Source organism: Trachemys scripta, chromosome 4 (assembly GCF_013100865.1).
Source record: "Trachemys scripta elegans isolate TJP31775 chromosome 4, CAS_Tse_1.0, whole genome shotgun sequence".
In the NCBI taxonomy this organism is placed as follows: Eukaryota; Metazoa; Chordata; order Testudines; family Emydidae; genus Trachemys; species Trachemys scripta.
The window spans coordinates 125,498,640-125,515,106 of NC_048301.1; the positions used below are offsets into that span (position 1 = coordinate 125,498,640).

Here is a 16,467-nt window from a genome sequence, read left to right on the forward strand (position 1 = left end):
GCAAGTGCTGGAGTAAGTGACTCCAAATGCATTTGGTCTCCACCGCTCTTGTGAGGATTCATCCATGGAGTAAATTCATTCCTGGCCTAAGACCATTCAAGCAAACAGAGTTATCCTACAGACAGACTTGGCTCAGTTGCTGCTCATCTTAAAAACCAAACAGGAATTTTGGAAGGAACATAAACCTTCCTGCTTCAAGGAACAAGCTGACCTTGAATGGAGAGTTATGGGGAAAAGATAAAACAACTTCCCCCAGGGACAGGTTATCCCATAACTGCAGGGTTTCTCACACCTTCCTCTGAAGGAGCAGGTGTTGACCATTGCTGGAGACAGGACACTGAGCTAGATGGACCCATGGTCTGGTCCGGAGCGGCCATTCCTCCATCCTTGGAGAGCCTGGCCCCGAAGGTGCTATGGGTAGACAAATATAAATGCATTAAAACATTCTCACTGCTCTGTGAAGCATGATCCCCATTTTACTGCCGGGACCTCAGCAGCACAGAGGAAGTGATTTGACCCAGGTCATGCTGGGAATCAAAGCGAGCCAAACAGTTTCTCGTAACACCCATCCCTTGGCGAAGTAACCACAATAGCAGAAGTGAAAAAAACAACAAAGCTTATCAGGGTCTGAGCCCCTTTGGGGCCAATCTCGCTGCAGTGGGAGCTTGCAGGCAATGATAAGAGAATGAGGCTTGGAGATTACGCAAGTCTCTCCAGTACAATGACACTATTTAAAGAGTCTTTGCTCTACATCTTCAAGAACAGTAATAAATCCCAGAAATGTGTACCCAAGGTCTCCCGCTCCTTGCCTCGGCACCATTTGTGTTTGCACATCAGGCCAGAGCCAGGCTGATGGTAGGTATTGCAAAATCTACACAAGCGCACAAACAGCGCATGCTAAAATTGCACAAGAATTCCTTCGCTAAAAATAGCCAGTTGAGTTCTCAGAGAGACAGAGTAAATAAGACTGTTCCTTTGTGAAAAAGAACATGCTGAGTTCTTGTAAATCAGGGTTATTGTGAAAGACAGGTATAAAAAGTGACAATGAAAAGCAGAGACCAACCATTTGGCAGTCAGATACTGTTTCCTCCATACCCCAGTGACAGAATCCAGAGCACAGCTGTATGACCCAGCATGGGACAGGCAATCATTTGGGCTGGTAAGACTGGGGATAGTTTAACTCTTGTAACGGGTGTCATTGAATAGCTCCTAAGTTGTACGGCAGTTTGGTGAAATGGACGCAATGGGATTCCCGGCTGGGGAAATCTCAATGAAACAGGCACTTGGGGTGGATGTATTTTGGAGACTCATTTGTTAATGGCTTGTGACAAAGGTCACCACAAAGCAAATTTTAAAGCAAGACAGTAATTGAAGATGCTTCAAAAAAATCTAAAATTTTGTGAAGGGTCAAGCAGAAAAGTTCTTAAACGTTCAGAAGAGATTTTAAAAAGAAGAGATTTCCAAATTCTGGCTTTCAATTTGTGCTTGCAATCAAGTGCTTCAACATTTAAGTGGCCTAAATTGCACCCACAAATAATTGTAGGCACCAAACTGCAGGTGCAAAATAAGGTGTGGTTAAGGCCTTTGTGAAGATTTCTTAGACATGTGCATATGCCTCTTTGGGAGTAGGGAGGTGGGGGATTTATCATCCAAAGCACCAATATTACTTTATTCTCATGCAGTCCACAGGATCTCAAAGATAGGTCAATAGTACACTTTACCCTTGTTCTTGTATTTCTCTAGGTTTCACTCTCTTGCTGTCTCTACAATGCAGTAAGTAGCCAGCTTACATTATCACCTGGTTTTACAGAGGCCAATAGAAACGTGATTGATCACAGGGGATGGGGAAGAAAAGTTGCTGGGTTTTAGTAAGTGCTCCAGTGTGGGTGGGATTTTTGATGCTTGTACTGGGCCCTGGAATTCAAAAGCGGAAGAAGAAAGTCCTTCTCCTTCAAAACAGCTCCCAAACAACTGTGCCAGACCTATTCGCATCCTGCAAAGGCATAGAATCATTTGAAAAGGAAGGAGGGAAGTTGCAAGGTTAGGAGGAACTGCAGGGGTCATTCTGGCTGCATGTCCACTGCCTCCCTGCCTGAGACCACCACCAGCCAAAACTGCCCCTTCTCTGCATCCCCTTCAATCCCTAGGTCTATACTACCCGCCTGAATCGGCGGGTAGAAATCGACCTCTCGGGGATCGATTTATCGCGTCCCATCGGGACGCGACAATCGATCCCCGAATCGGCGCTCTTACTCCACCAGCAGAGGTGGTTGTAAGCGCCGCCGACAGAAAGCCGCAGAAGTCGATTTTGCCGCCGTCCTCACAGTGGGGTAAGTCGGCTGCGATACGTCGAATTCAGCTATGCTATTCACGTAGCTGAGTTTGCGTATCTTAAATCGACTCCCCCCTGTAGTGTAGATGTACCCTCAGCTACTCCCATGGCAGAGAGACAGAGGCAACCCACTTCTTCCAGTGATTAGGTGTTTTACTGTAGAGCATGGGCAGTCTAGTGTCCCCACTTCAGTGCTCTGTGGTTAATATCGACTGCTCCATCTATGGCTTTCAGGTATAAATCCCCGATCTCTGCAGGCTACAGTCCTGTCTGTTAGAATTGCACAAAGGTGCACCATGATGCTGAGTCACGGACGGGGGGAATGGATCACAGAGCTGCTTTCATCCTTCAGAACTCAAGTCAAGATTCCTCCTCCTTTGGCTTTCCTTTACCTGGCTCTCGCATTACGGGAGATGCACCTTCTAGCATCGCAAGCTGCCGTAGGCACGATAAGGCTTAGTACATTTTGATTCATCCTGCGGATCACAGCTTGGTTATTTTATCAGGTGGGGCCTGGGCGCCCCCAGGAAGATTCTATCATGGCACTGCCCTGTAAGGGTCGTGCCATGTTACGGCCTCTCATTATAGAGCACTGTCTACCCGAGGCCCCAAAGTAAATGCAACAGAAACCGCAATGGACTCACAAAGTTGTATTGATATTAGAGGACTCAGAGGCCATTCGGGCCCATTGGCTTTTGTCTTGTTGGGAGATCCCTGGGAGGTGGCAGAGATAGCACAGCGATCTCAGGTTTACATGGGACCCAGTCCTCTCGCTGTCTCCCCAGGTTCTGCCTCTAAGCTGGTTTGTTACTTCACCAACTGGGCCCAGTACAGGCCTGGGGAGGGGAGCTTCCTCCCCGATGACATCGACCCCCATCTCTGCACCCACCTCATTTATGCCTTTGCCAGCATGAGCGACCACGAGATCACCACCGTGGAGTGGAACGATGTGACACTTTACGAGGCTTTCAATGGCCTTAAAGCCAAGTGAGTAACATGTGGAGCGCGCCCCAGCTGTGGGAGGGAAGGCTCACCCTCAGTTCGAAGGGTGAGAGTTTTCCCAGGGAGCATCGTGTCATCCTCGGGGGAAAAGAGGGGCTAGTGCATGTAGCCAGAAAGCAACAGGAAGCATCCAGGGGCGGGGAATTAAACAAAGCTCCACTGCTGAGCATTCACGTCAAACCCAGTTCCGTGACAGAGGATGAGGGGAGCAGCTGCTCCACACGTCTCGCCAGCAGCTGGTTCGGAGCTGGATTCACAGCTAAGCAGAGCCTGAGCAAGCAAGTCAGCCAGCATTCCACTCATCCTGGGTAGGCCCGGCCTGAAACCGCCCCAGGCCTAGTTTAGATCATCCAAAGCTCTCCAAACTACATTAGCTATGGCAGTCACACAGGGCCCGCTGTGCTAGCTGGATCCGAATGCCGTGCTCTCCCTTCCTTCCCCCCGACACCCACCTCCATGCAGACAGGGGGAGTCGGTGGGAAGGGAACTAAGTCTGTCGAGTGAAAGATTCCCCATAAGATAGCCAAGCCAAGCGTCCATCGTTTAAATGCACTTTTCACCCCTCAGGAATCAGAACCTGAAGACCCTGTTGTCCATTGGAGGATCAAGCATGGGAACCGAACGGTAATACTGGGATCTGCAGTATTGTTCCACTTCTGAGTGTGGAAGTTAATAGACCCTCGTGACACACCTGCTCGGAACAGCGACGGGCTCGAACCCACCACCTCCAGCTCTGGGAAAGTTTTAGCTTATAAACATGGAGGTGGAGGAAGAGGGAAATTGGTTCCCCCAAGAGCAGATGTAAAGGAGTATGGGTATGTCTAGTGTGCTTCGCTGCTGCGTTATTATTGTCCCTGTAATGGACAGTTTGCAGCTGTGAAGTGTGCATATTGAGTGTAGCCAGTTCAAACAGTACTGGGGATCTATACTGTGATATACATGAATACAGGAGGCATGTCACTTTCATTCTAGCTTCTCCAACATGGCTTCTTCGGCTGCTAATCGCTGGACATTTGTCCGCTCTGTGGTACAGTTCCTCCGGACGCATGAGTTTGACGGATTAGACGTAGCCTGGATTTACCCAGGGAGGAAGGATAAGAGACATTTCACTTCTCTGATTCAGGTACAATAAAACCAGAGGGTGCGATCACCGTCTGAAAAAGGGCTACCCAACAATGGCAGAACATACATGTCAAGCTCACAGCCTGCTGCACCCAGAACAGCACATCACACACCCAGTGGAGCTAGATCTCTGGGGAGGTGAATTTTGTCCGTCTTTCATAGAGATGGAACCACTTTCAGAAAGAGTTTGGACATAAGGGGAATTCAGAGGCACATGAACATTTAGGAAGAGCAACAACACAGTCATGCTGTGTCAGACTTTGGAAGGTCTGAACAATCCCCATGAGGAACATAGCTCAGTTCCTTTTCCTCCAGGCACACTGGTGCGGGGACCCTCCCGTGTCTCATTTTCACTACAACCCATGTGCTTCAGCCTGGGGAGATGGAGAAATGTGGGCTTAGTACAAAAGTGTTGGCACGCTGATCCTGATCCTAAGAACATCCAGAAGTAAACTAACCAGCTTTAAAAGAACCCACCAGGAGTTTCAGAAAGGATCTAAACACTCCTAACTTCAAATCAGAAGCTAACCTCAGAGAGGCTAGATAGGAACACCCATGGAACTGTCACTGCAGGGTTCCTTGCACCTTCCTCTGCAGCAGCTGGTACTGACCAGTGTCAGACAGGATGCTGGGCTAGATGTTCCCCCGGTGTAATCCAATGTGGGAAGTTCCTATGTTAATTCAGATATTCAGGTGAACTGCTTTCTTATACCCTCTAGGATCTAGCAACAGCATTTGAGAAGGAAGCTCAGAAAACCGGAAAAGAGAAACTTCTACTTAGTACTGCAGTGTCCTCTGGAAGGATAAATATTGACACAGGCTATGAAGTCGACAAAATCTCCAAGTAAGTGTATCCAGTGATACTATTTTAAAGGCTTCTAGAGAAGCTGTAACCAATCAGGAAAAATACCTGAGCATCATCGTGAACAGCTCAGTGAAAATATCTGCTCGGGTAGCAGCTGTCAAAAAAAGGAAAACAAAGTTAGGACGAATGAGGAAGAGAATCATCCTGAAACTGCTCCAGTGATGTCATATAATTCAGTGGTACATCCTCATCCACACTACTATGTTCAATGCTGGTCACCTTCTTTCAAAAAAGGATACAGCAGAAACAGCGGGGTTCTGGCAGGCAGTATTGCCTAGTGGGTAGGGCACTGGACGGGGACTCAGGAGAGCTCGGGTCAATTCCCAGCACTGCCACTGGTTTGCTGGGTGACCTTGGGCAAGTCACTGCCTTCTTATGCCTCAGATTCCCAATGGGTAAAATGGGCATATAACAATATTGACCTCCTTTGGAAAGTGCTTTGAGATCTATGGATACATACGCATACAAATATTTATATATAAAGAGATAGGCAACAAAAAACTAGACACCTGGAGAGAGTTCCATAAAGAGACATTGGAGACTGGCTTAGAGAGATGAGTAACGGGTTATGAAAGAGAAATAAAATAGTGAATGGTATAGAAAAGGTGAAATTGCCAGCTCCTATTTACCATCTCATCATGCAACAGAAGGGGAACATGAAATCACATGAATGCCACTGGAAATTTTACAATAGAGATTAGCCGGTGGAACTCATTGCCACAAGATAAAGGACAAGGATTAGACTACATTAGTTTAGCTTTTTATTTTAAGAGCTATAAATCTTCACAGCTCAGGCCATCATCCAGTCATCAATTGACAAGGTTAGACAGAAACTTCCCTTAGAGCAGATTCATTCCACAAATGTCCCCAATGGATTTTCCTTAAAATATCTGGTGCTGACCGCTATCAGACAGGATAGTGACTAGATGGATCCTGAGTCTGATTCAATATGACAGTTCTTAAGGTACATAATCAATATACTTGGCCATGTACAGTTACCCAGAATGTTCCATATCATTGTCTGCTGTTAGAGGCGCTAAAACTAGAACCTGGATTCTGAAACTCAATCACATATTAGGAATGCTCCTGCCACAAGAGTTTTGTTTCCATGTTCAATGGAACATGGAACGGACCCCCAAGGGTCAGTCCTAGGACCAATCCTATTCAACTTACTCATAAATGATCTGGAGAAAGGGGTAAACAGCTAGGTGACAAAGTTTGCAGATGATACTAAACTGCTCAAGATAGTTAAGACCAAAGCAGACTGTGAAGAACTTCAAAAAGATCTCACAAAACTAAGTGATTGGGCAACAAAATGGCAAATGAAATTTAATGTGGATAAATATAAAGTAATGCAGATTGGAAAAAATAACCCCAACTACACATACAATATGATGGGGGCTAATTTAGCTACAACGAATCAGGAAAGAGATCTTGGAGTCATCGTGGATAGTTCTCTGAAGATGTCCACACAGTGTGCAGCAGCAGTCAAAAAAGCGAACAGGATGTTAGGAATCATTAAAAAGGGGATAGAGAAGAAGATCTTATTGCCCTTATGTAAATCCATGATGTGCCCACATCTTGAATACTCTGTACTGATGTGGTCTCCTCATCTCAAAAAAGATATACTGGCATTAGAAAAAGTTCAGAAAAGGTCAACTAAAATGATTAGGGGTTTGGAATGGGTCCCATATGAGGAGAGATTAAAGAGGCTAGGACTTTTCAGCTTGGAATAGAGGAAACTAAGAGGGAATATGATAGAGTTATATAAAATCATGAGTAGTGTGGAGAAAGTGAATAGGAAAAGTTATTTACTTGTTCCCATAATATAAGAACTTGGGGCCACCAAATGAAATTAATGGGCAGCAGGTTTAAAACAAATAAAAGGAAGTTCTTCTTCACACAGCGCACAGTCAACCTTTGGAACTCCTGGCCTGAGGAGGTTGTGAAGGCTAGGACTATAACAGGGTTTAAAAGAGAACTGGATAAATTTATGGTGGTTAAGTCCATTAATGGCTATTAGGCAGGATGGGTAAGGAATGGTGTCCCTAGCCTCTGTTTGTCAGAGGGTGGAGATGGATGGCAGGGGAGAGATCACTTGATCATTACCTGTTAGGTTCACTCCCTCTGGGGCACCTGGCATTGGCCACTGTCAGTAGACAGGATACTGGGCTGGATGGACCTTTGGTCTGACCCAGTACGGCCGTTCTTATGTTTCAAGCCAGAACCAGAAATGGTCCATGTTCTTTTTTTCTTTTGGGTACAGCTGAGTTCGTGGCAGAATGACCTCACACTATTTCTACCTCTCAAGATAGCAGAAGTCTCACCAACAGAGAAAGTCAGCAGATCTTGTTAGATGAGACATGTTGGGCTGAAATCTTATGAAGACAGTTTGCAAGAGATTACACCTTATCAGTGAATCCAAACCCACACACTCATTGTGTGAGAGGCTCAGGGAACTGGGTCTATTTAGTCTGCAGAAGAGAAGAGTGAGGGGGGATTTGACAGCAGCCTTCAACTACCTGCAGGGGGTGGGGGGTTCCAAAGAGGATGNAGGTTGGATATTAGGAAACACTATTTCACTAGGAGGGTGATGAAGCACTGGAATGGGTTACCTAGGGAGGTGGCGGAATCACCATCCTTAGAGGTTTTTAAGGCCCGGCTTGACAAAGCCCTGGCTGGGATGATTTATTTGGAGTGGTCCTGCTTTGAGCAGAGCGTTGGACTAGATGACCTCCTGAGGTCTCTTCCAACTCTAATCTTCTATGATTCCAGTTCAGCCTCAAAACTATTAAACCTAACCCAGATCCAAATGTAAATATTAGGTTGTCGATCCCTCGCCACATATTATTCCTGCGTGCCATTTTTGGGATGTTTATTTTGGGTTATGTAACTTATCTCATTCTCTTTTTCTTTTCCTGCAGGATTGTGGATTTTATTAACCTCATGTCCTATGACTTCCATGGGGCCTCCTGGGAGAAGACTACAGGACACGTCAGTCCTCTTCACAAGGGAAAGAAAGACCTTAGAACTGCTGCATACAACAATGTTGTAAGTGACAAAGATCCTTGTGTCTCTCCTCCCCATAGCCACCTAAAGTTTTACAAGCAACACAAGTTCTGAAAGTGAGGAAGTGACTTGCTTTGGAACTGTTTCCACAGTAACTGAGCTAGCTACCAAGTAGTTAGAGAAACTCATGATTGTGAGCGATGCTTGACAGACACCACTCCCCGACTCCTCCACATGCCTCAGTACAAACAGCCTTGTACTTTGCCAACATTCCTACAACACAGTAAGGCAGGTCAAGGGGTATTTTCAGTGCTGACAGATGACGGGGCACATGGGATGAAGTTCATCAACAGTACGACCATATCCTTCCAGCTCTCCTGAAGACATTCAGATGCTGGTGTTGGGCTAAAACCTGCTGCCCAAAGTTACTTGATGGCAGATAGTGTAGGACAGCAATGTGTCTTTTTTAAAAACTGTATTTAGTATCTCCAGGTAAGTCCGGTGTGGTCTGGGATTTAAGTCTGGCTTGGATCACACCAGAGAGGAGTTTGGCAGTCCCAGCATAGATGCGAGCTGAAAGTCACGAGTAACTCCGTTGAAGCCCAAGAGTTGCAGTTGTGTCAAAACAGCTTTAAGCAAGAGAAGAAATCTGGCCCCTTTGTTCTAATACAGTGTTTCTCAAACTGGGGTCCATGAGGGTATTCCAGGGGGTCCCCAGACCCTGCTGATCAACTCTTCCCCCTCCCTCCCAGCGCCTCCTGCACGCTGGGGAACAGCTGTCCCGCAGCGTCCAAGAGGCACTGGGAGGGAGGGAGGGAGGGAGAGGAGCGGGGACTGGGTGCGCTCAGGGAAGTGGGTGGAAAGAGGCGGGGAAGAGGAGGGGCAGGGGTGGAGCAGGGATGGGAAGAGGTGGAGTGGGGGCAGGGCCTGGGGCTGAGCAGCAGGCTTGGGGAACCAAGTAGGGTTGCCAACTGTCTAATCACACAAACCCAAATACCCTTGCCCGGCCCCTGCCCCGCCCCTTCCCCCAAGGCTCCCCCTGCCTTGCCCTTTCTCCAAGCCCCCCCCCACTCACTCCATCCCCCCTCCCTCCGTTGCTCGCTTTCCCCCACCCTCACTCACTTTCACCGGGCTGGGACAGGGGGTTGGGGTACTGGAGGAGGTGAGGGGGGCAGGCTCTGGGAAGGAGTTTGGGTGCGGGAGGAGGCTCAAGTCTGGGGAAAGGGGATTGGGTGCGGGAGGGGGTGAGGTGCAGGCTCTGGGAGGAAGTTTGGGTGCAGAAGGGGGCTCATGGCTGGGGAAGGAGATTGGGGGGGTGCAGGCTCTGGCCAGGAGGCACTTACCTTGGGCAGCTCCCAGGCGGTGGCGGAGTGGGGCTAAGGCAGGCTCACTGCCTGCCCTGGCCCGTGCCACTCCTGGAAGCAGCTGGCACATTCCTGCAGCCCCTGAGGGAAGGGTTAGGGGGCTCTGCGCACTGCCCGCGCCCGCAAACACCGCCCCCACAGTTCCCATTGGCTGCAGTTCCTGGCCAATGGGAGATGCGGCGTCAGCGCTGGGGACGGGGGCAGCACACGGCACCCCCGGCCCTCCCCTAGGGGCCACAGGAATGTGCCAGCTGCTTCCAGGAGCAGCACGGGGCCAGGGCAGGCAGGGAGCCTGCCTTAGCCCCACTGTGCTGACAGAGTTTCAGTGCCTAAAATATCCCACTTTGGCTTCAGTAGCCTCCAGGAGATAAGGCCTGATTCCAGGAGACTTCCGGCAAAACCAGGATGGTTGGTAACTCTAGGTCCAAGAAAATTTTTAAATCAAAATGGGGATCCTCAGGTTGCTAAAGTTTGAGAACCACTGTTCTAATACACAATGTAGCAATCCAAATGGTGAGGCCAGAAAGAGGAGATGACAGGGTGGCAAGAAAGAACATTCTCATCTCCCATCAATAAGATCCAGGAGTAACTCCATTACTGAATGTAAACTAATGTAGAACTCTCTTAGGCAAGATCTAGGACCCCAATGGCTGATTCTTCAGCAGATTCTGTTAGTCTTAAAGGTGCCACAGGACCCTCTGTTGCTTTCAGCAGAGCGGTGTCACTCCGGCTGACACAGCTCCGGCCTGCATCTTTTGGGGGGCTCTGGTTAGTTTTTATCAGTGCCCTGAGCATGAAGACACTAACCAATAGAACTGAGCCCATGTCTTTGTCTCCCCTTTCAGAAGTTCAGGCTTAGGTTTGTCACCCTAACGACAGAAATAACGGGGGGAACGGATGCGTCTTAGCCTGATGGTGAAGAGCCCCATATTTCCTACAACCTTCAACAGCTGTCACCCATTTCTGGCCCACTCTAGGGCCAGCCCAATAGCTCGTGAAGTGTCTGATCACTTGGAAAATTGGGGTTCCTTGTGCCCTCTCACTGGCTATCATACTATCTGCAGGATGGTTTCCTGGCCCCAGGAACGGAGTCCCCTGTAGCCATGGAGCAGGCTGGAACTGACCCGGATCCTTTGCATAGAGATGTTCAATGTCCAGAAGCATGTTGCTGGAAAAATGGAGACATGTAGGCAGCCATATCTTGGGAAGCCTTAGAATTTGTACCAAAGCACTGCAGGGCGGTATAAAAACCAGGTCTCCGTTTAAGCTGCCAAACACACATTTAATATTTCCTTCGAACAGGACAACGCCGTGAGACACTGGAAGCGAAAGGGCGCCCCAGGGGAGAAGATCATCATGGGAATCCCAACCTATGGGCGGAGCTTCACCCTTGACACGCTGGATACAGGCGTTGGGGCCCAGGCTTCCAAGGCAGGACTGCCAGGCCCTTTCACTTCAGAAGCAGGATTTTTAGCCTATTATGAGGTAAGGAGCATATTTGTTCCATCTGGGCTTACTTTGGGGGAAGCAGCCATAAGAATAATCTGTGATTTTGCATAATCAAAGGGAAGCCGTGCTCAGTTTTCTAACATGAAAATGGTTTCAGTCTGCATGCCAAGGAGAAAAAGGCTACTTTTCATTTCATCCCGATCACACTGGCTCCGACCAATACCCATAGCCTCATCCTACCTCCAATGTGTTTTGTTTTAGATCTGCACCTTTAAACAAGGTGCCACCACGGAGCTGATCGAGGAGCAGAAGGTTCCTTACTCCTATAAAGGGAACCAGTGGGTAGGGTACGATGACACGGAGAGCATTAAAGCCAAGGTAAGGAGGGTCTCAACCATTTGCTTTGGGCCGAGAACGACCCAACGTCTGGCGCCAATAAGCATGACACCTACTTTCCGCTGAGAGGTATGGCCACTCGCCCAAGTCATATGGCAAGAGTAACAGCTTCATTTTGGGAAACGTGCATGGGGTTTCATCCACCGTATCTGGCTCCCATCGCCACTCAGGCTGAGGTTCTCCCAGCCAATTCTATATGGGAACATTAAACAAAAGTAGCTGGAGGAATGTGACTATTTGAACAGCTGTATTATCATAGCTCTATTGCTACGACAAGCAAACACCATTGGGGTGGTGGAAGCTGCCCGTTCCCACTTTTCCATTCTAAGCTTTCATGTGCTTACAACGCATTTCAGGGAAAATGTTGTTCTTCTGGGCCACAGCTTCTTGTGTTCTCAGCCCAAAAGGCAGCATAAAAACGAACAGAAATCAAGAGTTTACCTGTTTGAATTCTGCAGGGGGGAGAAAGAATTGTCAGCACCCTCCTCCCCAAAACATATCGTAAAAATTGTGCAGGTGCTCGCAGGCATGAATACTTCTAAATCTTCCAACTTGCCTTGGATCGAGTATTCAAATCAGAACTGAGGAAACAAGTTCTAAGCATCTGGGGCAAGGGAACGGCAGGGGTGGCTGTGTGCATGACACACACAGTGCAACATGAGGAGGACTGTCAGTATCAAGTATGAGGCCACACAGCTCTCTAAGGACAGGCAACAAAAAAACAGCCTAGCTTGATGAAAAGTAGGCTACACCTACCACAGATAGGTCAGCTGAGAGCCATGCAGGGAGGAAGGGTCATTCTTTTCTTGCTGTCCTGAGAGAAGGCAACTCTCCACTGAATGAGGAGTTAGTCTCCCACCACACACACACACACACACACACACACACACAGTGCAGCAGTGACTGCTTAGGATCAGTGTCAGACTGAGCTATGTATTTCCACCCATTACGTTTAGGGGGAATATTCTTTTTCCCAGTCAATTAAACCGGGATCACACTCCAGACTGCACTTTGGAGCTCTCCGTTGTGTTTTGCCAAGGGACGTTGTGCTGTAGCCAGGCCCCACCACCACACTGGGATCTGGGATCGGAAGCCCTATTTTACAAGATAAATTGCCCAGGGAAATAATGCAGCTCTCAGAGCCGGTGTTTAAGCATAAAAAGCAGATGCTGGAGACAGCTCCCAATACCCCCCGCAACATGTGGGTACCAGACAGGACCCAGCCAAGATGGTCGGGGATGCAACCCCATGCTCTGGGTGTCCCTAAGTCTCTGACTGCCAGAGGCTGGGACTGAACAACAGGGGGATCACTCGATAATTTCCCTGTTCTGTTCATTCTCTCGGAAGCATCTGCCACTGGCTGCTCTCAGAAGACAAGATACCGGGCTGGATGGACCATTGGTCTGACCCAGTATGGCCGTTCTTATGCTGAGTACTCACTAACACAGGGGTTCTCAAACTGTGGGTCGGGACCCCAAAGTGGGTCATGACCCTGTTTTAATGGGGTTGCCAAGGCTGGCTTAGATTTGCTGCGGCCCAGGGCTGAAGCCAAAGCCTGAGCCCCATTCCCCGGGGGCCGAAGCTGAAACCCTTGGGTTTCAGCCCTAGGTGGCGGGGCTCAGGTTACAGGCCCCCTGGCTGGGGCTGAGGCCCTTGGGCTTGCCTCCCCCTCCCCCCCGCACATACACACACTTGGGGCGGTGGGGCTTGGGCTTTGGTCCCCCATCCTGGGGTCATGTGGTAATTTTTGTCAGAAGGGGGTCACGGTGCAGTCAAGTTTGAGACTCCCTGCACTAACACAATGAAATCCCTCCCTTAGGTCCCAGAGGAAGGTCAAGCAGGGAACAAGTGTTAAATACGATTCACAAGAAAGCCTGTTGCCCAAATAGAAAGAGAGTTCAAGATCTTAGAAAAAGTTTGGAGAGAAGCTGTCCCGTTCACCCCTCTTGCCTCTTCGGGGCTATTTCTCACTTTAGTAACATGTTGAAAGGAGATGCCCACTGACGGAGCTCAAATAGCACAGGGGCATTTAAATGTCTGTGCCTCATTTCACGCCATCTGTTTTTTCCCTTTCCCTCGTTTAGGTTAAATATTTGAAGCGTGGTGCTTTGGGAGGGGCCATGGTTTGGTCCCTTGATCTGGATGATTTCAGCGGCTCTTTCTGCCATCAAGGAGCTTACCCTCTCACACAGACACTGAAGAGTGAGCTGAATGCTGGTAGATAATGAGTGATTGCATTGAAGTGCAAAAGTTTCCAATATATACAAGGGAAGTGATCACTGTAGGTTTTGGAAGCATATTGATTTACTTTGACAGTAGATCTGAGTTAGCTTTGCTTGGGTGTCGTTAAGATAACAATTGTATAAAACTCGAATGGCAGCAGCAGTCTCCTCGGGACATGAGAAAAAAACCCTGTTAACCAGAGACAGTAACATTTGTTATTAAATATGTGTACGAGTGGCTGCTTATTTTCATATTTTTAAGTGTTAAGGGGTTGCTTTACAGCTAAAACTATCCACCATAAAGAGAAAGGTGGGGACCACAAACACTGAATCTGGGTTTACATTTTCCTACTTATATAGATTAATAAACTATATGCTAAGAAGCCCAAAGATCTATACTTGCTTAACACAGAACCACTTGAGTAAAAATCAGCATCTGAAGGCCACACCCACAAAATGGGATCAGAGATAGAGACTTTGCCTCTTATCCGATCTGATCAACTGAGCACAATTTCCCATAGGACAAAATTTCCTTTGGGGGATTAAAAATCTAACTCATGATGGATGCAGCTGTCAAAGATTTAACGAAGCCAGAGGAGCCTTCTCAGTAGCAAGTCCTAGGCGCTGAACTCACTAATAGGAGATAGGATGATCCTTGCACACTTGCAAGGTGACCCTTGCACTTTGAACTGAAGGTTACAAGAATGAGACACACACACACACACACACCTCTCTTCATCAAACCATTCTTCCATGAAACAGAATATCTTGCAATGCACTCTAAGGTAGAAGCCAGTGACCATGTCACAAAGCAGGATAAAGAGAAAACTGACTGTCCCTTCTGACCGACTTTCACTGCTCCTTCGTATTGCACGGATAGGATGATAGGTACTTTACAAACATTGGTAGATTAAGAGGCGGGACGTACAGAGATATGCCACAAAAGACACTTTTTTTATGGCTCACAGGAAACATGACACAGAAGTCAGTGTTTGTAATAATCTGATGCTATTACAATTGACACTCTCCCCATCACAAACTTTGTCCAATATATCAAAGGAGTGATTGTCCAAAGGAAAACCTTTTCATTCCTAACTGGTGCAATTGGCCGTGAATACAGTCGGTTGTGCCAATGATAAGTTTATTAGGCCATGTAGGTTTCCTGTCTGTACCTGCATTTCCTCAAACACATTTTGAGGATCTAGCCTAGAAAGAGAAACATTCACGGATTACAAAGAAGTCCGGCCCTTATCACGGCTGCTAAAACTAACAGCTTAATATTTCAAGATTTATGTCTCATCTCTAGTCAATGGCTTAGCATAGCTATTTTCCAGAGTTTTCATTCTGCAGGCCATTTTATGAGAGAAATTAGGTCAAGTATAAACATTAGGGGCCTCATATCATGACTGTATTTCTGAAGGAGACAAAACTCAGGATCTGGCTGGGAGATAAGGTCCATTTGGTAGCTCTTCGTTTCCCTTATATCAACTATGGATAAAGTTCACATGGTACTATAGCTGCCTACTGACACTGCATTCTCATAGACTCATAGACTTTAAGGTCAGAAGGGACCATTATGATCATCTGGTCTGACCTCCCGCATGATGCAGGCCACAAAGCCATCCCTACCCTTTCCCTTGACTCTGCTGTTGAAGTCCCCAAATCCTGTGGTTTAGAGACTTCAATTAGCAGAGAATCCTCCAGCTAGCGATCCCTGCCCCATGCTGCAGAGGAAGGCGAAAAACCTCCAGGGCCTCTGCCAATCTACCCTGGAGGAAAATTCCTTCCCGACCCCAAATATAGCGATCAGTAAAACCCCGAGCACGTAGGCAAGATTCTCCAGCCTGACCCTCATTAGCCATTATACTATTTACCTGCCATGGCACGCTGTTCCTTTGACTAAAATCATGTTATCCCATTAAACCATTCTCTCCATAAACTTATCTAGCTTAATCTTAAAATCAGACAGGTCCTTCGCCCCCACCGTTTCCCTCGGAAGGCTGTTCCAATATTTCACCCCTCTGACGGTCAGAAACCTTCAGCTAATTTCAAGCCTAAACTTCCCCACGGCCAGTTTATATCCATTCGTTCTCATGTCCACATTAGTACTGAGCTGGAATAATTCCTCTCCCTCCCTGGTGTTTATCCCTCTGATATATTTAAAGAGAGCAATCATATCCCCCCTCAGCCTTCGTTTGGTCAGGCTAAACAACCCGAGCTCCTCGAGTCTCCTTTCATACGACAGGTTTTCCATTCCTCAGATCATCCTAGTGGCCCTTCTCTGTACCCGTTCCAGTTTGAGTTCATCTTTTTTAAACATGGGAGACCAGAACTGCACACAGTACTCCAAATGAGGTCTCACCAGCGCCTTGTACAACGGAAGCAGGACCTCCTTATCCCTACTAGATATACCTCGCCTAATGCATCCCAAGACCACATTGGCTTTTTTCACCGCCACGTCACATTGTCGACTCATAGTCATCCTGCGGTCTACAAGGACCCCTAGGTCCTTCTCCTCTTTCGTTACTTCTAACCAATGCGTCCCCAGCTTGTAACTAAAATTGTTGTTAGTCATCCCTAAATGCATCACCTTACACTTTTCACTATTAAATTTCATCCTATTTCTGTTACTCCAATTCACAAGGTCATTCAAGTCTCCCTGCAGAATATCCCGATCCTCCTCCGAATTGGCAATACCTCCCAGCT

At 47.6% G+C, this 16,467-nt stretch overlaps 1 protein-coding gene across 1 annotated transcript; it reads left to right on the forward strand.

The window, feature by feature from the left end:
* Positions 1–1,013: 1,013 nt before the first annotated feature.
* Positions 1,014–13,999, forward strand: LOC117875825 (chitotriosidase-1-like). Its single transcript, XM_034767313.1, has 10 exons — positions 1,014–1,159; positions 1,744–1,773; positions 3,118–3,319; positions 3,902–3,958; positions 4,307–4,457; positions 5,176–5,300; positions 8,246–8,372; positions 10,997–11,179; positions 11,405–11,521; positions 13,624–13,999. Exons 1-10 carry the CDS (start codon positions 1,135–1,137, stop codon positions 13,762–13,764), a joined length of 1,158 nt encoding a protein of 385 aa, XP_034623204.1. The 5' UTR covers positions 1,014–1,134; the 3' UTR covers positions 13,765–13,999.
* The last annotated feature ends 2,468 nt before the right edge of the window (positions 14,000–16,467 follow it).

Excerpts from the sequence above, each read along its gene's own strand:
- LOC117875825 (XM_034767313.1), top strand. The coding sequence starts at position 1,135 with ATGGGACAGGCAATCATTTGGGCTG. Across the intron at positions 1,774-3,117 it reads CTTGCTGTCTCTACAATGCA|GTTCTGCCTCTAAGCTGGTT; the intron begins GTAAGTAGCCAG and ends CTGTCTCCCCAG. Across the intron at positions 3,959-4,306 it reads TCAAGCATGGGAACCGAACG|CTTCTCCAACATGGCTTCTT; the intron begins GTAATACTGGGA and ends CTTTCATTCTAG.